We start from the raw sequence: 24,822 nt of genomic DNA, 5'->3' as shown, positions 1-24,822 counted from the left end.
AATAATCATTGAAAAGTTTTTTCAGTCTTATTTTATTTGAGAATTATTGAAATTAGTTTTTTCTATTTTTTAAAAGAATTATTGAAAACACTTTTTGCACTTTTTTTTTTTTTTAAAGAATTGTTGAAAATACTTCTTAAAAATTTTTTAAAACTATTTTGAGAATATTATGTATTGGATATGTTCTTTATGATGCTTCAAATTTTGTTATTTTGATTTCAATAATTTTATTTTTATACTTTCATAAACATATTTATTATATAAATTCCAATAAAAAATCTTATTTTTTGAAATTAAAAAAACCTATTTTTATAATTTTATAAGCATGTCTTATAAAATTTCAAATAAGATAAAAAAAAATATTTATTTAATTTTGTTATTAGAAGTGCAAATAAAGACTAATTTATCTGTATAATTTTGTTGATTTTTATTGAATATTTTTCAATAATTTCCTTTTCTTATATTTTATTTCAATAAATCACTTCGCAATAGAAATACTGAAGAACAATAACAGTGAAGGAACTGATTTGCTTTGTCACTGCTTCCGGTAGCAGCCACGCCTTAAGTTAAAAAGTTTGTTAGCCGAGTATAACCTAAATTTTTTACTATTGAGTCAAAAATTTTTGTAATGACTAAAATTTGGTTAGAATACACAAATCGAAAGGAAAAAAAAAAAGTTATTTATTTTATTTAGAAAATGAAATATTGACCCTCCTATAAATAGGACACTGGGTACATGCGATATATTTTATGAATCAAGAGGCTATGCATCAAAGATTAAATTTACATATGATGAAGAGCAAAACAGTTTATACAAAGAGTCACATTGTAGTTTGGACAATAAGTTTGTGGCTTACTATCGCAAGACATTTATTCAACTTCATACATCATTGAACAAATAGAATTTTTATCAAATTTCACAATTTTTAAGAGGGTTTATACAACTCTTGGAGAGAAGTTGATAAATATACATGAATTTTATCCTATCTTCAGAGTAAATTATGTAAGAGGCAAGACCATTATATGAAGGCCCTTCCAAAAGTAAGGCCTCCTATTTTTTAACTTAAAAAAGAAAAAAATAAATAAAATGTTCAAGAGCAAGACTGGGGTGGTATCATTAAACCAAGCGACTTTTTATACCCCAGAATTTATTTTACTACATAGTTACCACCATTCTCAATGCACTTTTGCTAGCGATGGGGTGGTTGGTGGCTGTGTATTGGCGTCTGGAGAGCGCTTTGTCACTAACATGCATCGCAAATCCTCCAACTTAAATGTGTTCGGTTGTTGTTTCTCTTTGAGGGGGGGGGGAAGAAATTATTAATAAAATTCAAAATACTTCCTGCAATGAAATGATAAATTATTATAGATCGATACAAAGCGATACACATATTGAAAATTAAAAAGTTATTTTATTTAGAAAGCAAAATATTTAAACTCTTATCAATAGAACACTTAGTACATGTGATATATGATATATTAAAAAAAAAAAAAATCGAGAGCCTATACATTCAATAATTGAGATTGTCGGACTGACTTCCTCATCTTGGTTGTTATTGTCACAACGTTTCGGCCGTTTTGCCCTCCGGCCTTCGTCAGGTGAACGGTTTGTTAGGAGTCTCGAACCCAACCTTGGTTGTTATTGTCACAACGTTTCGGCCGTTTTGCCCTCCGGCCTTCGTCAGGTGAACGGTTTGTTAGGAGTCTCGAACCCAACCAGTTTTTTTAAGCAAGGTTGGGTTCGAGACTCCTAACAAACCGTTCACCTGACGAAGGCCGGAGGGCAAAACGGCCGAAACGTTGTGACAATAACAACCAAGATGAGGAAGTCAGTCCGACAATCTCAATCAATGAAAACAACTCATCTCAAAAATACAGACAATTACTATACATTCAAAGATAGAAATCATCACTTTTGCAAACGACCTCAGCTTGCTCAGCCCGTAAAATGACAGAAGAAAATGTAGAAAAGAGGCAGAAAGGATGAGCATAATTTTGAAGGTCAATTGATCAACGGATACCATTAATTTGCATATGTGTTCACAATTGGTAACTGTTAAAAGGGACGAATTCTAAAGCATGAGAGTTGAGTTTTGTTTTTTTGTTGGAAAGTTTAGCACGAGAACGTGCGGTGGAAGATAATATTGAATACACAAGGATTTATTGCAAATGGAGGAAAGAAAGGGGGGGGGAATGGACTTTCGTGCGTTGTATTCACAAGAAGACGTTTTAACACTGCCACTTGTTTCTTTGTTTTGTTCCCTTTTCATTTTATACAATTGCAAGACTCATTTATATAAGTTCATACACCACCGAACAAATAAAATTTCAGCAAATTTCACAAGAATTTTTCAAGGTAGTTCCAACAATTTTCAAAGAGAATTTTCTTCAGAGTAATTATATAATAAGCAGTACCATTATATATGGTATCATAGATTTTAAACAGAAATTATTTGGTGTCTTATTCATAGGATAGTGGGACCTGATGGGTTAAAAGATGTCCCTTGTGTGGACTTTACAGCTAACAGCTGCAGTGGGCTACTTGGGCTTTCAGACTATATGGCTAAAAGTTTAGAATCCTCCATTCTATAATAAAGACCAATGTGTATTTATTTGAATATAAATAAATCAGTTCTATCACACAGAATTTATCAATTAAAATAAAGATGTTTCTTTCTAAACTGGATGAAATCATTACAAGTGGCAAGGAGATGCAAAAAGCAAATAGCAAGTCAGACTCTCCACCACCACCACCACCACCACCACCAAGTGTATGTCCTCTGTCAAAAATGACCGAAAAAAAATGTTTTGCCAGTTTTTGCATTAATATTTATCTAAAATAGCCATTAGGGTTCATTGATGAAATTAAAAAATAAAATAAGAAAACTGAAGTTTAAAAAAAAAAAAGAAAGAAAAAAAAAACATTGATCAGTGCAGAAAGAAGAAAGGAAAAAAACTTCACATTATAGAAAAGTGAAGGATTTCTTTTCAAATTCTTTTTAGCCGGCTGGAGGTGTATCGGACTTTCTCTCTTCACCTAAATACTTGAAATGGTTTTGTCCGGCAGTTTTTGTTTTTTTTTATCTGCTCTCTGAACAGTGGTACCTAATGGGTCAATTTGGTTTTTGTTGTAAAAAAAGAAAAAATGTTCAATAACAAGTAAACGGTACAATTTGGGAACTTTGGAGGGAATGAGGCTCATAGCTGAGATGCCATTATTTCCAGATTCATACTGACCCAGAAAAGTCGTAGTACATCTCAGATATCCACCAATGAGTCGAATAGAAACATTATTAACAGATTATTTACAAAATTGGAAAAAATAATTTTTTTACTGATCCAGAACCTGACCCAAGTTTGCGTCGACATCTTTTGGTAATTTACAGTAAAGCAGCCGGAAAAGTTGCCAGAAAAAGCTGATGCGAACACTGCCAGATGAGAAATTCAAAATACTGCAAACAAAACTTTAAGAAAAGAAGATAAGACTTAACACTGGTTTACTCATGTGAAATAATTTTTTTTCCCAAAAGTATATTAATTTTTTTTTTTTTTTTTTTCAACAACTGTTCTAAAGAAATAATTTTTTTTTAATACATGGAAATAATATGGAAACAAATTGTTTCAAACAACGAACAAAAATCAAATTTTTTCTTTTTCATGGAAACAATTATGATAAAAGACACTTTTTTTTTTTTCAAGAAAAGTATATTAATTTTTTTTTTTTTTTTTTTTTTTTTGAACAAGTGTTTCAAAGAAATAATTTTCTTTAAATACCAAAATATGGAAACATTGTTTTAAACAACTATGAACAAAATCCATTTTTTTTTTCATGAAAAGTATTAGAAATCTGCAAAATGTCTTTTTCTTTTTTAACTTTAACAGAATCAATTTTTTGTCTGCTGAAATCTGATTAGCTAATTGCTTATTGTAAACTGCTGAGAGATGTTGACATGATCTTCAATCAGGTTCTGAATCAGTACCATAATTTTTATATTTCATAACAGAATTCAACTAATTTAGATCAAATAAATTTGAGGTATCCCGGAATGAGCAAAAACCAAGACGACACATTTTGACATAACACTGATTTATTTATTTATTTTTAATTTATGTTTGACTTCCATTTTATTGTATGCTAGAGACAATTTACTGTTGAATTTGCATTGTTTGGTTGGATCAAATAGATTTGAGGTACCCCAGGTCAACAACCAAAAGGACAAATTTTTTGTCTTAACACAGATTTAATTTTTTTTTTTTTAAATTTCACTTCCAATTAAATCATAAAAAGAAAACAATCTGCACATAATTTTACCGTTGCAAATTTTTTATTTAATGAAAAAAGATTTTACTAATAACCTAAAAATTTTTAAATTAATTAATGAATCTGTAAATATTTGAAAGAATTAAAGACTTGTGATTAAGGTATGAATAGATAATGAACAACCATGATTGGCATGTGCACGCTGCAAAAAACAAAAAAAAACATGCATCTGTGCAAAGTAGGCTGCATCTTCAGCAGTCAAAAGAACTCGATAAATTATTTATTTACAAAATTACAAATTTAATTTTTATATTTCATAAAATGCAGCCAATTTGTCTTCCGTTTTCCTGCTTTCCAGCTGTCTATAATATGGTTGTCTTCAAGTCCAACGTGAACAAGTTTCTGATGAGCCGTTCCACTTAAGTTAACAAATTTACCGAACTTCCATTACTATTGATTACTATATTGTCCTTTTGACTACTCTACACTCTTTAACCCTTATCCTTGAGTGGCCGATCGGCCTTGATAAGTGGTGACGCCTATGTAAAAAAAAAAAAAAAAAAATAGACTTGAGGCACCCCAAAACGATCAACAACCAAAACGACACTTTTTGCCATAACACTGGTTTCACTCTTTATTATATACTTCATCATTCAACTGTTGACTTATCCATCTTATTAAGCATTATCCTTTAATGGCTTTTTGCCTTGATAACTAGTAAAGATAAAAGTAGTGATCTTAATTTAATATTTTCATCTTTTTTCAGTCAACTATATGTGATTAGCGTTAATGCATTGAAATTAACTATCTATTAATCTATATTAGTGTAATATATAAAAGATATATGTCTTTCTGTCTGTCTGTCTCCGTATCTTCAAACTCTATCTTCTTTGAAATTAAAAGTCCCATAGCAGCTCTAGAGACCTGATATGATTGGATTTTTTAAGAACCGTTCTTTTATGCATCTTTAGCCAGTTAAGAGTTTTTAACGGGTCAAAATTGAAAAGCTCGTTATACATTTTGTACATTCATCTTAGTTTATTTTTAATTTTTTTTAATCATTTCATATGCGTGTCACATTGGTAAAGAGGTAACATCACCAGCTTTGAATGCTACAGTTTTGTTTTCAGTTTCGATTCTAGCTGATAGCACTCAAATACTTTATTTTACTTTTGAAATCACGACTCTATAATAATATATATGCATTGACTAATGTATACCCATTAACCCTTATCCTCGAGTGGCCTCCGGGCCTTGATAAGTAGTGATTCCTGTGTAAAAAAAAAAAAAAAAGAAAAAAGAAAAAAAAAGAAGAAAAAAATCCAAACAAATTAAAATATCATATTTAAGCATATTTTATGCTTGGGTAAAATCCCCCCCCCCCCAAGGTTTTTATCAATATCTCCTTTTTTCTGCCTAGTAAACATAAGATTTTAGAGTTTTTTTTTTTTTTTTTTTTTTTATATATTTAATTGTATTTTTGTTTCTATTTTTAGATATTTTAATGGGGAAAGTTGAAAGTTGTATTTTAACAAAACATGATAGAATCACGCATCCATTTTGCATGGGTAAACTTCAGGTAAGCATAAAACATTTTTTGTTTCTAATTTTTAAATATTTATTTTTTCTTTTTTGATTGAATTTTATATTTTAAATAGTATTTTTGTCTAACGATTGAGTCTGAAATAGCTCTTTGTCTGTCTGTAATGCTTATGTTTGAAATAGCTTTTTGTCTTTCTGTAATGCTTATGTTTGAAATAGCTTTTTGTCTGTCTGTGACACTTAAAATTATAATAGATTTTTGGTTTGTTTTTATCGCTTAAGTTTGAAATAGCGTTTTTGATAAAAGCTTAAGAACATCCGTTTTGCGTTTCCTCCTATCTGATTGTCATAATGGTTGAAATGCTTGAAATGCTGATTTTGTATTTTTGAAATGGTTAATATCTAAATTTAGAAAAACATTGATTGAAATTGAACACCTGCTTTTAAAAGTGAACGATTTTTACTAAAAATAAAAATCGTACTTCAATCTGCAATGGAATTTAAACAGGTTCTTTTTGTGAATTTGATATTAAATCGAAATATCTGCTGTCATTGGGAATAAAGTACTGTGACTCCCGTTTTATAATCATGATAGAATACTTTTTAGTCTCTCAACATGTTTGTGTGTGTTCACACACACACACACATATATATATATCTATATATATATATATATATATATATATAAGTGAAAATGTGTCAATTTTCAGTCTAGAGACTCGAGATTTGAGATAAGGAGTTGGGAAAATCTTTTTAATCCGTTTTTGGCCAGAAATTTGGCTGTCAAGGTGTCAAAGTTCAACGATTTAACCTTTGAAAACTCTACCAAATTCCTCCACCAATTTTGGTTCTAAACACTTAAAATTTTAAATGTAGGTTACTTGGACATGGATCAAACTTTATAATTTGATTTGAGTCCTAAAAAATAAATGTTAAGGGGTCAAAATTGGGGTCAAAGTTAAAAAAAAAAAAAAAATTTGACCTCTGCAGCCAATTTCTGGTCTAAACATTTGAAATTTTACATAAAGGGTATTCAGAGATAGGGTGAGCTTTTTAATTGGTCTGGGTCAAAAATTTGAGCTGCCAAGGGGTCAAACTTCAAAAGATTTTACTTTTACAGTGTCTTGCAAACTACTCGGCCAATTTTGGGTCTAAATATTTAAAATTCATACATAACGGGCATTCAGACATGCAGCAAGCATTTTAATGAGTTTTAGGGCGAAAATTTGGCTGCCAAAAGGTCAAAGTTGAAAGAGTTGACCATTGCAGATTCTACCAAATTTCTCCGTCAATTTTGGGTCCAAAGACTTGAAATTTTAGATGTAGGTAACTTGGACATGGGTAAAACTTCATATTTTTATTTGAGACCAAAATAATAAATGTTAAGGGGTCAAAATTTGGGTCAAAATTAAAAATAAAATTGACCTCTGCGAAATTATTCAGACAAATTTTGGTCTAAACATTTGAAATCTTACATAAAGTGTAGTCACATGCAGGGTAAGTTATGAACAGTACATAGGGCTCGAGTAAAGCCGGGTTGAACTGCTAGTATATATATATATATATATATATATATATATATATATATATATAAAAGGAAGTTTGTGTGTGAGTTCGTTTCCTATGAACTCAAAAACGCCTGGACCGATTTTTATGAAATTTCACACAAAGGTACTTTATCTGGCTAGCAGTGTTCTTAGAGAAGTTTTGTATCGAAATATCGATAATCAATAATAAAAATAATGCGATGAAAGAAGGAACTGATGATTTTGACCAAAGTTAACACCTTACACAGCCTAACATCACAAATTCATTTGAGAAGTTTTACTACCACAAGCAGAAAGACCCGACATATAAAATCAGCAGTAGGGTCTTTGATACGATAGGAGCACATTCAAAATTTTTGTTTGTTTAAAGCACAATTGCACCATGATACTTGACTTTTTCATTTTAAACTTAAATTCCAACCATTTTCACTGCACAATCAGTAAGGTCAACAGTATTTTCTTTGATATGACAGGGGTGCTTTTAAAATGAATGTTTCTGTTTAGAGCACAACTGAAGCATGATACTTGACTTTTGTATTTTAAACTTTAATGCAATCCATTATATATATAAAATAATTTTATAAAATCAACAGAAGGTTCTCTACAGTGCAATGTAGACTACAATATATTGGGGACTGAGTCACTGCGAAGAGGCATGTGAAGCTTCATCCTGATGCACAGTAATGAGTTCTCAACTAGAGCAGACGGTCAATTGATTTGATTGAAAAATGGATGTTTTCACCAATTTCGATGAGAATAAAAATATGGGAGTGTGAAATATTCATTGATCATCATTCAATCTCGAGCAACGTCAGGTTGTCCTGCTAGTATAAGGTGTGTAAAGTATCTGAGGACATTTACAATTTCTTGTAACAAAAACAAAGAAATATAATATTAATCTACGTTTTCTACTGTGTATGTCCTCCTTCGACTTCTATCATCGACTCAGTTCGAGTTTGAAAGCGACTGCAAACTTTGATCAGGTGGTCTTTATTTGTGCCCTCCATTGCTCGGGCTATTGCTTCCATCAGAGAGGATTTGGTGTTATGAGGATGTTTATTAACTTCCTTTTCAACAATGCCGCACACATAATAATCCAAAGGATTTAAGCTTGGTGAGTTAGGAGACCATAAGTTTGGTGTGACATGATCATGAAAATTCTCGGACATCCAATCCTGGGTTTTGAGAGCTTTATGGGATGGTGCCAAATCTTATTTAAACATACATGCTTGAAATACTTTTTCTGTTTAAATTTAGATAGTGGTTTAATTTTTTTTTTTTTAATTTAATTTTTTACATTTTTTATGTAATAAAGTAAAGTTTATTCTGTGTTTGTTTGCTATTTCATTTCTATATCAGCCATATATGAAGGCTAGTATTTAAATATGAGAGAAATAAACCTTGTATTTTATTTCTAAATATAGTAACTCTCAGGAAGTGTTCTGCCAAGGGAAATAACTTCTGCAATATTGCTTGATTTTAAACCTTTCATATTTCTCTAAAAGTACTTAACTAGAACAAAGCTTTAATATTTTTTTGAATAAATACTTATAATCCACAGACACATGTGTTTCATGTTCATTAATAATTATATATATATATATATATATATATATATATATATATATAGTTTTAGAAGTTTTTTTTAACTTTATTTAATTTTTATATTTTTTATCATTTGTTGGAAAACTGTTTAGTCAGTAAGTCATTTAATCACCTGTAATCGCTGTATCAACTTGCTTTCTCAAATTCACAATAGTCCTAATGATATTTCAGGGATCATCAGTTGTCTACCATGAAACACTTTCAGGGATTTATAATATTTAATATATATATATACTTGTTTATTGTTATATAAACATGCCTACATCCCCGGGATGTAGGCATGTTTATATAACAACAAACAAGTATTATCAGCTCTTTTTATTGAGCACTATCTAACAACCTCGTTGAATTCACTAGTCTATTACTTTTGAATAAAAAAAAAACCCCGAGTATATATATATATATATATATATATATATATGATGCTACATTTCAAGGATTATCGTAAGGTCTGTACTGAATGGTGTTATATTTTTTTGTCGTTGAAATCAATGGAAGACCAGATAAGAACACAAAATTGGATTTATAAGAGCATAAAATCCAATATTGAGCGCCTTTTTGGAATCGTAATGCAGTGGATTGTGGCATTGAGTCTCTATGGTTCCAGGTGAGCATTGTCTGAAGATAATGGTTTCATTTCTACCCAAGCAGGCCAGAGGATTAGTTGGCCAAAATGTGGTGAAACTATAACTATGAAAGGCAGTAATTACTGGGGATACACTAACAAGACTCGGCATTCCTATCCCGTCATGGTTAATCATCTGAAGAAGGCCAGAGGATGAGTTGGTCGAAACGTGGTGAAACAACAACAACTATGAAGATGAGGATAACAGTCCACAAAACATGAATACACATTTCTTTATTCACCTTTCAAAAAATCCATACACATGGAGAGTCCATTTCACCTACACATGAACAGCCAAATACAGAGTCATAGCATATCAAGTGTGTGACTCTTCAGAAATCCAAAAATCCTGTCCAGAAAAATCTGAAAAAAAAAGACAAAAAAAAAACATCCACTTTTTTTTTAAATTTTTATTTAGTTTTTTGTTATGTTTCTGTACACGATTTTTGGACCTCTGAAACCTTTGTACAGATGAAAATTCACAATATATATAAATCTGTATTTGGTGGATCATGTATAGGCAAAATGGACCATCAAAGGCGAATGAAAAAAAAATAGTCTATGAAATCTAAAATTATAGTTTATTTATATATGCTCTCGTATTAAAAAGTAAAATGCATTGAGCTTTAACCTTACAATTTTGACTATTTTATTTTTACTCTCGTTCATCCCCAACATAAGAGGCTACTATATGGGACCAGACCTAGGAAAGATTAACAAAATGTCAGTGTACGTTACGTTTAAACTTCTGCATATCAATTCAGTCAGGGAAGCAGGTAGCAGGAAGGGAATTCCAAAGTCTAGCTGTTCAAGGGAAGAGACTATTAGAGTAGAAAGCTTTGTGACATTTAGGAACCTCAACAGTGGAGGGGTGAGATTTTGTTGCTAAGTAGATTTTTCGGAAATATGTACGTTGAGAAGGCACAAGTGAAATTATATAAATGATGATAGAATGCAACATTGAGCCTGGTCAATACTAAAATGGGTGACGATTTGGGAATTCCAGATGATGTATGCGCTCTGTCGACATTGTTTTCATTCGTCTTGCACTTCTCCTTGCCACTGGACTAAAGCAGTGATGATTCAGGAAAGGTGTGATTGGGGATTGCACAATCCTTGCCTCACAATTACATGGGGTATCCATTGTCTTTTTAGACTGAATGGTGGCTTTCATGGTGGAATAAAGTCAAGTGATCAGAAGTTAAGGCGTATAAAAACTCAATCAGAAAAGGAAGCTTTTGTCTTTTCTTTTTATTGAATATGTTTAATGACTTACAAGAGAAGGGTTTCAAGGATGTTTGACTCTAAATTAATCATGATACGCCAATTTTAGGGGCTCTGTGATTATTGATTGATAGTCTAGACTAATGCACATCGACAGAAGTTATTACTATACTTTTCACATTTGCTATGAATTTTATTACAGATCTAAATCTTAAGAGACAAAAAAAAAAGAAAAAAAGTAAACGTTGTGCTTTAAGATCACCCATGAGCAGCTGTTGCAAAAACAAATATCCATAAAAGAATGTTATGATAAAAATATGTTCAGATGAAAATTGATCACTCCTTAAAGATAGTATGCGATCAAAGAGAATGTGGATGTTCTCGTTTATGATATGAAAATGATTCTTAATTAATTCCATAAAACAAAGGTTGGGGGGGGGAAGAGTTTAAAACGCAAGTCAGTTTGAATTGTAAATTTCTTGGGTTTCAAATTTACAAATATTTGGTGCTGCCACCTGGTGACACATCTGCAAACTATAGAATTTAACGATTTCACGTGACACCACAGCTGCTTGTTTATCATTGCTATATTTTTTATTTAGCTCTTTTGTGTAACTTTTTTTTTTAGCTTCTATTTATAGCTCTTTACTCATTTATAGCCTTTATTTATATAACTTTTTATATCCTATATTTAAAGTTCTTTTTATAACCTATATTAAAAGTTATTTTTATAACCTATATAAATAGTTCTTTTTATAACCTACATTAAAAGTTCTTATTATAACCTATATTTAAAGTTATTTTTATAACCTATATTAATAGTTCTTATTATAACCTATATTTAAAGTTCTTTTTATAACCTATATTTAAAGTTCTTTTTGTAACCTATATTAATAGTTCTTTTTATAACCTATATTAATAGTTCTTTTTATAACCTATATTAATAGTTCTTTTTATAACCTATATTAATAGTTCTTTTTATAACCTATATTTAAAGTTCTTTTTATAACCTATATTAATAGTTCTTTTTATAACCTATATTAATAGTTCTTTTTATAACCTATATTAATAGTTCTTTTTATAACCTATATTAATAGTTCTTTTTATAACCTATATTAATAGTTCTTTTTATAACCTATATTAATAGTTCTTTTTATAACCTATATTAATAGTTCTTTTTATAACCTATATTTAAAGTTCTTTTTATAACCTATATTTAAAGTTCTTTTTATAACCTATATTAATAGTTCTTTTTATAACCTATATTAATAGTTCTTTTTATAACCTATATTAATAGTTCTTTTTATAACCTATATTTAAAGTTCTTTTTATAACCTATATTAATAGTTCTTTTTATAACCTATATTTAAAGTTCTTTTTATAACCTATATTAATATTTCTTTTTATAACCTATATTAATAGTTCTTTTTATAACCTATATTTAAAGTTCTTTTTATAACCTATATTTAAAGTTCTTTTTATAACCTATATTAATAGTTCTTTTTATAACCTATATTAATAGTTCTTTTTATAACCTATATTAATAGTTCTTTTTATAACCTATATTTAAAGTTCTTTTTATAACCTATATTAATAGTTCTTTTTATAACCTATATTTAAAGTTCTTTTTATAACCTATATTAATAGTTCTTTTTATAACCTATATTAATAGTTCTTTTTATAACCTATATTTAAAGTTCTTTTTATAACCTATATTTAAAGTTCTTTTTGTAACCTATATTTAAAGTTCTTTTTATAACCTATATTTAAAGTTCTTTTTATAACCTATATTAATAGTTCTTTTTATAACCTATATTTAAAGTTCTTTTTGTAACCTATATTAATATTTCTTTTTATAACCTATATTTAAAGTTCTTTTTATAACCTATATTAATAGTTCTTTTTATAACCTATATTTAAAGTTCTTTTTGTAACCTATATTAATATTTCTTTTTATAACCTATATTAATAGTTCTTTTTGTAACCTATATTAATAGTTCTTTTTGTAACCTATATTAATAGTTCTTTTTATAACCTATATTTAAAGTTCTTTTTGTAACCTATATTTAAAGTTCTTTTTGTAACCTATATTTAAAGTTCTTTTTATAACCTATATTTAAAGTTCTTTTTGTAACCTATATTAAAAGTTCTTTTTATAACCTATATTAATAGTTCTTTTTATAACCTATATTAATAGTTCTTTTTATAACCTATATTAATAGTTCTTTTTATAACCTATATTTAAAGTTCTTTTTATAACCTATATTAATAGTTCTTTTTATAACCTATATTAATAGTTCTTTTTATAACCTATATTAATAGTTCTTTTTATAACCTATATTTAAAGTTCTTTTTATAACCTATATTTAAAGTTATTTTTATAACCTATATTTAAAGTTCTTTTTATAACCTATATTAAAAGTTCTTTTTGTAACCTATATTAAAAATTCTTTTTATAACCTATATTAATAGTTCTTTTTGTAACCTATATTAAAAGTTCTTTTTATAACCTATATTAAATGTTCTTTTTATAACCTGTATTAAACGTTCTTTTAATAACCTATATTAATAGTTCTTTTTATAACCTATATTAATAGTTCTTTTTATAACCTATATTAATAGTTCTTTTTATAACCTATATTAATAGTTCTTTTATAACCTATATTAATAGTTCTTTTTATAACCTATATTAATAGTTTTTTTATAACCAATATTTAAAGTTCTTTTTATAACCTATATTTAAAGTTCTTTTTATAACCTATATTTAAAGTTCTTTTTATAACCTATATTAATAGTTCTTTTTATAACCTATATTAATAGTTCTTTTTATAACCTATATTAATAGTTCTTTTTGTAACCTATATTAATAGTTCTTTTTGTAACCTATATTAATAGTTCTTTTTATAACTTATATTAATAGTTCTTTTTGTAACCTATATTAATAGTTCTTTTTGTAACCTATATTAATAGTTCTTTTTGTAACCTATATTAATAGTTCTTTTTGTAACCTATATTAATAGTTCTTTTTGTAACCTATATTAATAGTTCTTTTTGTAACCTATATTAATAGTTCTTTTTGTAACCTATATTAATAGTTCTTTTTGTAACCTATATTAATAGTTCATTTTATAACCTATATTAATAGTTCTTTTTGTAGCCTATATCAATAGTTCTTTTGTAACCTATATTAAAAGTGCTTTTTGTAACCTATATTAAAAGTGCTTTTTGTAACCTATATTAATATTTTTTGTAGCCTATATTAATAGTTCTTTTTGTAACCTATATTAATAGTTCTTTTTGTAACCTATATTAATAGTTCTTTTTGTAACCTATATTAATAGTTCTTTATATAACCTATATTAATAGTTCTTTTTATAACCTACATTAAAAGTTCTTTTTATAACCTATATTAATAGTTCTTTTTATAACCTACATTAAAAGTTCTTTTATAACCTATATTAAAAGTTCTTTTTGTAACCTATATTAAAAATTCTTTTTATAACCTATATTAATAGTTCTTTTTGTAACCTATATTAAAAGTTCTTTTTATAACCTATATTAAATGTTCTTTTTATAACCTATATTAAACGTTCTTTTAATAACCTATATTAATAGTTCTTTTTATAACCTATATTAATAGTTTTTTATAACCAATATTTAAAGTTCTTTTTATAACCTATATTAATAGTTTTTTTATAACAAATATTTAAAGTTCTTTTTATAACCTATATTAAAAGTGCTTTTTATAACCTATATTAATAGTTCTTTTTATAACCTATATAAATAGTTCTTTTTATAACCTATATTAAAAGTGCTTTTTATAACCTATATTTAAAGTTCTTTTTATAACCTATATTTAAAGTTCTTTTTATAACCTATATTAATAGTTCTTTTTATAACCTATATTAATAGTTCTTTTTGTAACCTATATTAATAGTTCTTTTTGTAACCTATATTAATAGTTCTTTTTGTAACCTATATTAATAGTTCTTTTTATAACCTATATTAATAGTTCTTTTATAACCTATATTAAAAGTGCATTTTGTAACCTATATTAATATTTTTTTTGTATCCTATATTAATAGTTCTTTTTGTAACCTATATTAATAGTTCTTTTTGTAACCTATATTAATAGTTCTTTTTGTAACCTATATTAATAGTTCTTTTTGTAACCTATATTAATAGTTCTTTTTGTAACCTATATTAATAGTTCTTTTTGTAACCTATATTAATAGTTCTTTTTATAACCTATATTAAAAGTTCTTTTTATAAACTATATTAAAAGTTCTTTTTATAAACTATATTAATAGTTCTTTTTATAACCTATATTAATAGTTCTTTTTGTAACATATATTAATAGTTCTTTTTATAACCTATATTAATAGTTCTTTTTATAACCTATATTAATAGTTCTTTTTGTAACCTATATTAATAGTTCTTTTTATAAGCTATATTAATAGTACTTTTTATAACCTATATTAATAGTTCTTTTTATAACCTACATTAATAGTTCTTTTTTTGTAACCTATATTAATAGTTCTTTTTATAACCTATATTAATAGTTCTTTTTATAACCTATATTAAAAGTTCTTTTTATAACCTATATTAATAGTTCTTTTTATAACCTATATTAATAGTTCTTTTTATAACCTATATTAATAGTTATTTTTATAACCTATATTAAAAGTTGTTTTTGTAACCTATATTAAAAGTTCTTTTTATAACCTATATTAATAGCTCTTTTTATAACCTATATTAATAGTTCTTTTTGTAACCTATATTAATAGTTCTATTTATAACCTATATTTAAAGTTCTGTTTATAACCTATATAAATAGTTCTGTTTATAACCTATATAAATAGTTCTGTTTATAACCTATATAAATAGTTCTGTTTATAACCTATATTAAAAGTTCTTTTTATAACCTATATTTTAAGCTCTTTTCTATTTAAAGTACTTTTTATTACCTCAGTTAAAAGCATTTTCATAACCTCTATTTAAATCTCTTTTTATAGCTTCTATTTTAAGCCTTTTTTACAGTTTCTTTTTAAAGCTTTTTTATAACCTTTACTTAAAGCTTTTTATAGCCTCTTTTTTAGGCCTTTTTTATTACCTCTATTTAAAGCTCTTTTTTATAGAGTTTTTTTTTTCTTTTTACTGATTTGTAAAGGTTTAAACAAGTAAAGAACAAAACATTTTGAATTAATGATTTTTTTCCTTACTAATGAGTTACTGCTTATCAAGGCCAAAAGCCACTTGATGAGAAGAGTATTTAAGATTGTCAGATCAATGACAAAGAATACTACAAGAGGATTAGAAATGATAGAAGAAATGAACAAACTTTTATTACTAAGAAAAGAACATTGTACTTGAAGACGATCATGCTGTAGTCTGCTGGGAAACATTCCCATAGTAATGTTTCACAGATAGGAAGTTCTTGGAAAAAAATTCTCTGTTCATGTAACGAGCATGCATGAAAGTGTTCAAAAATTGTATGTCAGTGTCTTAGTTGGGCCTATCTACGGCAAAAATGAGTTTGTTCAAGGTTATAAAAGACTGTTACCAGTCATTTGGAGAGTAACTGCTAATATTCCTCTGGTAAAATGTTGTGTCGTGTCGAATCGATGGAGTTGTTTGGGATCGTGTCATGTCGAATTGACGAAGTCATTTGGGATTGCATCATGTTGATTTGATGGAGTTGTTTGGGATCGTGTCATGTCGAATCTAGATCGTGTCGAATCGACAGAGTTGTTTTGGATTGTGTCATGTCAAATCAACGGAGGTGTTCAGGATCATATCTGGTTGCATGGATGAAATTGTTTGGGATTGTGCTGGAGTGTGTGAATGGAAATGTTTAGGACTGTGTTGAGTCATATGTATGATAGTTTGGTTTTTCACAACAAGAACTCGTCTTTCTTATACAACGGAAAAAAATAAACTTTCTTTTCTCCCTCTTATATACCTAGCATCAGGCAAAATTTCTATGGAACACATTACTGCAGGACTGCTTCCCTGCTGATTACAACTTGGTCATTACTGATGTCAACAAATTCTTGTCATAAACTACTCCATAAGTACGAATGGCTGTAATCAAAAACAACCCATACCATAGACCAATATTAGCACTCACATAGTGTTCCACATCTTCTGGCTGACGATCTTCCATTTCATTAAATTATATCCTCGAGTGGCTCTTAGCTCTTAAGTCATTACCCAATAGTAAAAAAAAAAAAAAGTAAATACCATTCTTTAAAATTTTTTTTATTATTCCTTTTGAAGCGCATTACTGCAGGACTACATTCCTGCTTATTATAACTTAATCGTCCAATGTCTTCAAATTATTGTCATTAACTGCCGCATAATTAAAAAAAAAAAAAATGAAGTAATCTTATTACTCCTATAGTGTTTATCATTTTTCAGCTGACAGTCATTCAGTTTTATTAACCAATATCCTCAAGTAGCTTTTGGGCTTTGTAGGTGGTGACCCAATAGTGTAAGAAAAATAAATAAATAAGAACTAATATAAATGCAATTCTTTTCTTTCTTTTTTTTTTAGTGGATGCGCAAAATGTGGCGGACGCATTCTTGCTACAAGCTGTATGGAGTTGATGGCACCGAGTGTTCCTTCCTCATGTACCTGAGTGAGGTGAGGTTTTTTTGTTTTTGAAATCCCGTTCTGAACCATGAGATATTTTTGAAATCTGAGTCTGTATTTGCAGATGTCACTGTTCAAACATTTGTTCAACATCGTCAGGTTTGTGAAAGCAAATTTAATTTCTATTTTAATTTCGTTTGAACAAATACAAGAATAGTTAGGAGGTTTGAAACAAGTTAATTTTCTTTTTTTCTTGCTTGTTTTATTGAATATTAGCAGGGTTACCTAGTGTTAAATCGGCCGTTGTGCATTTTATGTTTGGAGGACAACTTTTTGTTTTCATTTGTTGAACATTTCTATTCAGAATAAGGGGAGACAATTAAAAACAGTTTAAAAAAAAAAAAAGTCGCACACATTCCAATCATGTCTGTTTAAAACTGTTTTAATGATTATTTATATTATTACAAAAGTTGTCTTTTGTTGAAAAAAAAAATCGTTTTTTTTTTTAAGTCACACATTTTCATATAATAACCACTTTCGTTCATTTTTTTCTAAGAAAGATTGTTCAGTAAAAAAGATTAAAAAATAACTGTTGTAACTTATATTTAAAAAAAATTCTTACAAAGTAATTAGAATTTTTAAAAATTTTAATTGAATAAATAATTAATGTTTTATTTTGTGTTATGGTATTACTTTAGTGTCATTGTTTTGCGCTTATTAATAAGTTACATGAAACTTCAACAAATTTTCCAATCATTCCAAGTGGAATAATAAAAAAAAATGAAAACTAAAAGAATTTCTCCCAAATTTAAAATGCGCAACCACAACATATTTCTGTTAACAATTATGACTACTTGTTGATTCACCCACTAAATACTTATTCAACAGTTATTTGTCATACTTCACTCATGAAATAGTTACTGCCCGTGTTCATTACCCATGAAATATACCTATTCAGCATGTTTACCCTTGTTCCTTATGCATTAGAGTTATACAACTGTTGTCTATTTTATCTCTCTCTACCTTTTTCTGTCTTTCTCCCCCCCCCCTCGTTTTTCACATCTCATTCCCAAGCCCCTCTTTCACTTCCACTTAACCCATTCCTCTCTCTGGACATAAACACTAACAACTCTCCTTCATATAATAGATACCTTTTCTTTCAAAATTGAGTACATAATCATATGGATTCTGTAGATAGGGTACATGGTGATTCAGGACCAATTCCAATGTCTTCCCCATTTGCCGGTTTTAAGGCCAGAATCAAATTCTTCATTAGAGAAAATGGCAGGCTGCATGGTACATGTGTAAAGAAAACAAGTTACACAAAATATCACCAACCATCGGAGTGGGAGACATAGAGGGGCTGTCAAGAAGAGAGGATTGTCTTCCGTTTTCCTGTTTTCCGGCTGACTACAATATGGTTGTCTTCAGGTTTAACGTAAATAAGTTCTTGATGAGCCGTTCCATATAAGTTATCAAATTTAACAAATTTTCATTACTAATTGTATATTGTCCAATTTCTACTGTACACTCTTTAACCCTTATCCTTGAGTGGCCTCTTGGCCTTGATAATGTGTTGATACCTATGATGAAAAAAAAAAAAAAAAAAAAGTCCAATGTGAACAAGTTCTAATTGAATCGTCCCCCTAAGTAATCCAAGTTACAAAATTCCCACTGTTTACTATGCTAAAATCACAATGACTAATGTATACCTATTAACCCTTATCCTCGAGTGGCCTCTGGGCCTTGATAAGTGGTGACACCCATGTAAAAAAAAAAAAAAAAAAGAAGAAAAAGTCCAATGTGAACAAGTTCTAATTGAATCGTCCCCCTAAGTAATCCAAGTTACAAAATTCCCACTGTTTACTATGCTAAAATCACAATGACTAATGTATACCTATTAACCCTTATCCTCGAGTGGCCTCTGGGCCTTGATAAGTGGTGACACCCATGTAAAAAAAAAAAAAAAAAAAGAGGAGATAATATTGATGAGACTCCGAATGACACACCTATGCTACCCACTTCTATCTACTGAAAGGTGAAGAAGCACTTTTCTGCATGACATGCTAAGAACCTTATACAGTACAGCATATACTCACGGACTGTGTCGACTTGGAACAAGCCCGAATGAGACATGACAACGAAGATAATTTAAAGGAGATATTTGACAAGGTCAACCCAAAATTTTCGAATTTCTGAAGGAAATAAAAAATATATAACAAATTATAACCAAAAGATTTCACAGAAACAACAATAACCAATTAACACCTAACACGTATTACAATTAAATGAACCAAAAGTGATTGATATGCCATAAAAAAAGAAACAAATCGAGCAAACTGGAGAAGTTGTGTAGATTTGGTGGTGAAGTGTTCTGAAAGACGACGAAGATGAAAAATGAAAACAAATCTGATCCATTGTCTTCCCCAGAAAATTTTGCGTATGAGTAAACTTATTGTGTTTATGTAGATTGACATTTATTTATCTACCATTTCATGGGGCCCTGTCGGTGGGGCATTAGAATACGCCGACTGCCCCCTGCAGAGGGTAAAAGTCCCTCAATGGGGGTCCTGGATATGACCTTAAACTATATCCAGTGGTGAGGCCCCAGCTTGTGGGCTTTGGGGAGTGTGGAGCCACCCTTTAATTACCATTGCTCCCAGGTCCACTCTGACCTGGAGTGGTAGTACCTGTTAGGGTCCCAACTATGGGTTAAATAGAAACCGACGTGAAAACAACAAATATATTCTATTAAAAAAATTTTTCTTCAAAATCTTTGGATTCAGCATTAAATAACCCGAAAAGGGTTGATATGCCGTAAAACAAAAACAACCAACCAACCATTTCATGGATTGATTTAATCTGATTAAAAAGACAAAACAGAAATGCCTTATACATATTGTTTAAATTTCGTTAAAATTGGATATTTTACATATTTGAATTTTTAAGAGAGTTCTGCCTCCATAAAACTTTTTAGAGAGGGTGCATAGCAATTCGGGACCATTTCTTTTGTCTTCCTCAGAAAATTTTACATAAGAATACACTTTTAAATTTTATGTTGATTCTCTCACCTTTCTTTATATAAGGAAACACACAGACATTGATGTTTATTTATCTACTGACGGCCATAAAAACCAAAACAGATTGAAAGTGCGTGTAACATGTTTATATTAAAACTCCTATCTCTCTACCTCTCTCTCTCTCTCCTCCTTCCCTGTCCAGCTAATAATAAAAAACTACAAAACAAATTCGAATTATTTGGAGTCATCAGACCACTGTTCTCATCTTGAGTGTGATTTTCATAACGTTTCAGTCAATGGAACCTCTGCAAAAACTCATGGTGCAGTGGTTAGAGTGCTTGGAAAATCAATTGTAAAACAGTGATATTCTCCTGAAGGTTGAAGGTTCAATTCTCGGTGTGGGCGACCGAAAAATACAATTGCGAATTACTTAGAACCTCTATCCAGTCATGGCTGACGGAACAAGAACATGCTACTCTAGTAAAATAAATAAAGGGTTCCGTTCGAAATTCCAAAATTTGACAAGATACACCTGAAGAAGGTCGGACGTTACATCGACCGAAACGTTGTGCAAATAACACTCAAGATGAGAACAGTAGTCTGATGAATCCAAATAATACAAATAACCAATCCTCATCTCAAAAATTCAGAAATACCATACAAAACAAAGATTCTCGATTTTTTAAAGATGAAGCTCAGAACTTGGAGATCAGATGACATCTTGCGAATATAAGAGGCAAGATAAAAACTGTTGTTCAAATGATACAATTTATACCAATGTGTAGATGTTATATATTAACGACCCTACGTCAGTAGCAATTAAGTTATCTAGTGTGAATTTTGGCATGGGTCACATTAGTGCATGTAAAGATGACCTTAATCTGCAAACAGAACCCAAAGACAGGTGACATAAGGACAAGGCAGGAGCAACAGCGATCAAAATACAATATACAAAACTGACGAATGACGTGACGTTACTCGAGCAAGAGAAAACTAAGGTTTTTAGTTAGTTCTCTCTGGGAAGCCATGCAAATGAAATACAGCCAAATAAAGCAGAATAATCTTAGGCAGACGTTAATTTGATGTCTGTTGCTTTGCGTCACTCATTTCATAAGTTTGAAAGTATAAGTTAAGAAGGAAATAATGATTTAGTTATTTAGTCTCTCTCTCTCTCTCTCCCCTCCTAAGTAGATTTCCTCAGATAAAACCTTGAAGAAACGCAGCAAACGTTTCTTTGTGTCTATCTTGCACGAGAAGTTTTATTAATTTGAGTTTAAACACACAAACGGATTGACAACAACTAGCCACTCCTGAAACAGCGGAAAGAAACGCCGACGATACACAGAAATAAAAGACCCGTGTATAAAGACTTCTATTTTATCTAGTTTGATCGCTCATTGGTAAAAACATTACATATGGTTTTGCATTTGTGTAAAAAAATAAATAAATAAATAAAAGAAAAAATAATAATAATAAAATCTGTTTTCTATTTTTATCATTATTTCCAGGTTGAAGCTTGGTGCCCCAGTAAAGCTTGGCGAGGATCTTCCAGTACAAAGAAACACTTAACTGTCACAACAATTTATGTGAGTAAAGTTGTGTGCATATCTATATATCTATAAAAGTGAAAGTGTTTGTCTGTGTGTGTGTCTGTGTACATTTCCCTACCGAATAACTCTGTCAATTTTCGGTCTAGAGACTCAAGATTTGACATAAGGAGTATTGAGATTTGGGAAAATCTTTTTAATTGGTTTTCAGCCAGAAATTTGGCTGTCAAGGGGTCAAAGTTCAACGATTTGACCTTTGAAAACTCTACCAAACTCCTGTGCCAATTTTGGGTCAAAAACTTGAAATTTTAAATGTAGGTTACTTGGACATGGATCAAACTTTAATTTGATTTGAGCCCAAGAAAATAAATGTTAAGGGGTCAAAATTGATGTCAAAGTTAAAACAAATTGACCTCTGTGGTCTCTACAAAATTACTCAGACAAATTTTGGTCTAAACATTTGAAATCTTACATCAAGTGTATTCACATGTAGAGCAAGTTATAAACAGTACATAGGGCCCGAGCAAAGCCGGGCTGAACTGCTAGTATATATATATATATATTAGTGATGGGACGATTTCAATATTTTTTCCGATTCTGATACAATTACTGATTCTGATTCTTTATAAATATTTCGCTGGAGAGTTGTTATTTTTCCCTGATTACCGTAAAAACACATGTTAACTGTGCAGGTATTTTCTCAAAAATACAGACACTTTTGAGGGGTGATCTATAGATTTTAGCTTAACTGGTATTTTAAAAAATCAATAAATATTATTTTTATTACCAGCAGATTTAAACAAAATCAAATAAAAAAAAGACAAAGGAATCATTTTTGACATTGGAAAATAGACACAATTTTTCCCCGATTCTAATACCGATTAATCGTATCAACATTAATATATATATATATATATATATTAGTGTTGGGACGATTAATCGGAATCAGGAATCGTAAAAATCGGAACATTTGGTGGTATCGGAATTGAAAAAATTGATGCCTATTTTCCGATGCCAAAACGATTCTTTTAATTGTCTTTTGTTATTTGATTTTCTTTAAAGTAAAATCTTCCATTACAAATAATAATGATAAGATAATAAATATTTATTGATTTTAAAATACCAGTGAAGCTAAAATCAATAAATCATCCTCCATAAGTGTATTTTGATGTTTACGAAAATATCTGCATATTTAACATGTGTTTTTACGAAAATCGGGGAAAATAACAATTTATAGTTAAATAATTAGAGATTTATAAAGAATCGGAATCAGTAATTGTATCGGAATCAAAAAAAATATTGGAATCGTTCCATCACTAATATATGTGTGTGTGTGTGTGTGTGTAAAACTAAAGCCGTTTTTTTCCCCCTAAAATACGATATTATTTAAATAGCGCAAAATACATGCTAAAATATTCTTGGATTTCTGGATTGAGATACTTTTGAAAAAAAACAAAAAACTTCTGTCTTAATTCTTTTACATAGTGCTGATTTTTAATTGCCTCTCTAAATTACTTCTCTAAATTACCTCTCTAAATGAACCATCTCATACTCCTCACTTTCATGATGGTAGACCTGCTGTCACTTTGGCTTCTGTTACTTCTCTGTTTATCAAGTCTAAAGTAAATAAAAATAAGAGTAGTCCATTATAAAGAAAAGTGAATGTCGTTAATACTATTTAACCTATATCTGCACACAGAGAGGGGGGGTATACAGTGAGTAGAAATAAATTAATTTTGGATTTTGTCTTTATTTCTTTATATTTACTGGCTTTGCAAACTCACTTTTTCCAGATTCAAACTATCTAATCCGAACTCAATGGATGACTCAAAGGATCACATTTTTTTTTTTTTTTTTTTCCTAGTGTGTATCTCAACTTGTATACAAAAGGCACTTTATGTGTGTGAGAGAGAGAAAGTTCTCTATGAACGGCGAAACGGTTTGGCTGATTGTTTAAAAATTTCAAACGTACTTTCTGGAAGTGTTCTTAGAAAGGTTTTGTATCAGAAATCAATAATCGACAAAAATCTGATTAAAGAAGGGACAGTCCAATTTTGACTGAAGTTAAAAATCTTATACAGCCTAACAAGTGCATTTGAGAAGTTTTATTATCGCACAAGCAGAAATGCGTGGCATATATAATCAATTTTGAATGCGTCTCTGTCTAATCCAAGATTAGCCAGAGACGCATTCAAAATGAATGTTTCTGTTTAGAGCACAATTTGACCATGATACTTGACTTTTGCATTTTTAACTTTATTATTATTAAACCATTACATAAAATAATTTTATAAAATCAACAGTAAGTTTTCTACAGTGCAATGTAGACGACAACGTATTGTGGACTGTCAGTGCAGGGAGGCATGTGAATCTTCCACTCAGTGTACCACAGTAGGCCCCTGCCTGCTTCAGAGCATCTGTAATAGAAATCTCACTTGTCTGTTTAAATGTATGTATGTATGTATGTATGTATGTCTGCCTGCCTAAAACTTTCGACAGAGGCGACGTATTTTCATGAGATTGGTATCATTTTAAAGCTTGACGTATCAGATAATAAATATCCAAAAATTGGCCAAAAACATTAATTCCTTCACCCTCAACTGGGCAGTTTTCTACAAGGAGGGGTCGATTTTTTGCAAGCCATTTTTGCAAGTCATCATATCAGTTGAATCGACTTAGCCTAATTTTAACATTCAGAACTTCTTGTCACGTCATGAAGTAGGGGTAAGACGTCAGGTTTTCTTTCACTTTGCGTCACGGGTTCAAGCCTGCCTGCTACGATTTTTTTTTTTCTTGCTCAAAACACCTTCAAACACCCAGGCAATACCGGGCACTCAGGCTAGTATACAAATAAAT

The 24,822-nt window shown here is 29.5% G+C and overlaps 1 protein-coding gene across 2 annotated transcripts in view; it reads left to right on the top strand.

Annotated features, from left to right (window-relative positions):
* LOC145247967 (alpha-1,6-mannosylglycoprotein 6-beta-N-acetylglucosaminyltransferase A-like) overlaps positions 1 to 24,822 on the top strand; it is a 322,486-nt gene that overhangs the window by 244,770 nt on the left and 52,894 nt on the right. For both annotated transcript variants that reach the window (XM_080109617.1, XM_080109616.1), the window contains exons 5-7: positions 5,758 to 5,840; positions 17,361 to 17,450; positions 21,928 to 22,005. In XM_080109617.1, coding sequence (XP_079965743.1) covers positions 5,758 to 5,840; positions 17,361 to 17,450; positions 21,928 to 22,005 — 251 coding nt within the window. The remainder of the gene's footprint in view (positions 1 to 5,757; positions 5,841 to 17,360; positions 17,451 to 21,927; positions 22,006 to 24,822) is intronic.

This window comes from Euprymna scolopes, chromosome 26 (assembly GCF_053919585.1).
Source record: "Euprymna scolopes isolate OS-2025 chromosome 26, ASM5391958v1, whole genome shotgun sequence".
NCBI classification, from domain to species: Eukaryota; Metazoa; Mollusca; class Cephalopoda; order Sepiida; family Sepiolidae; genus Euprymna; species Euprymna scolopes.
The sequence above is the reverse complement of the archived record's forward strand: the minus strand, read 5'-3'. Positions and strand labels throughout refer to the sequence as shown.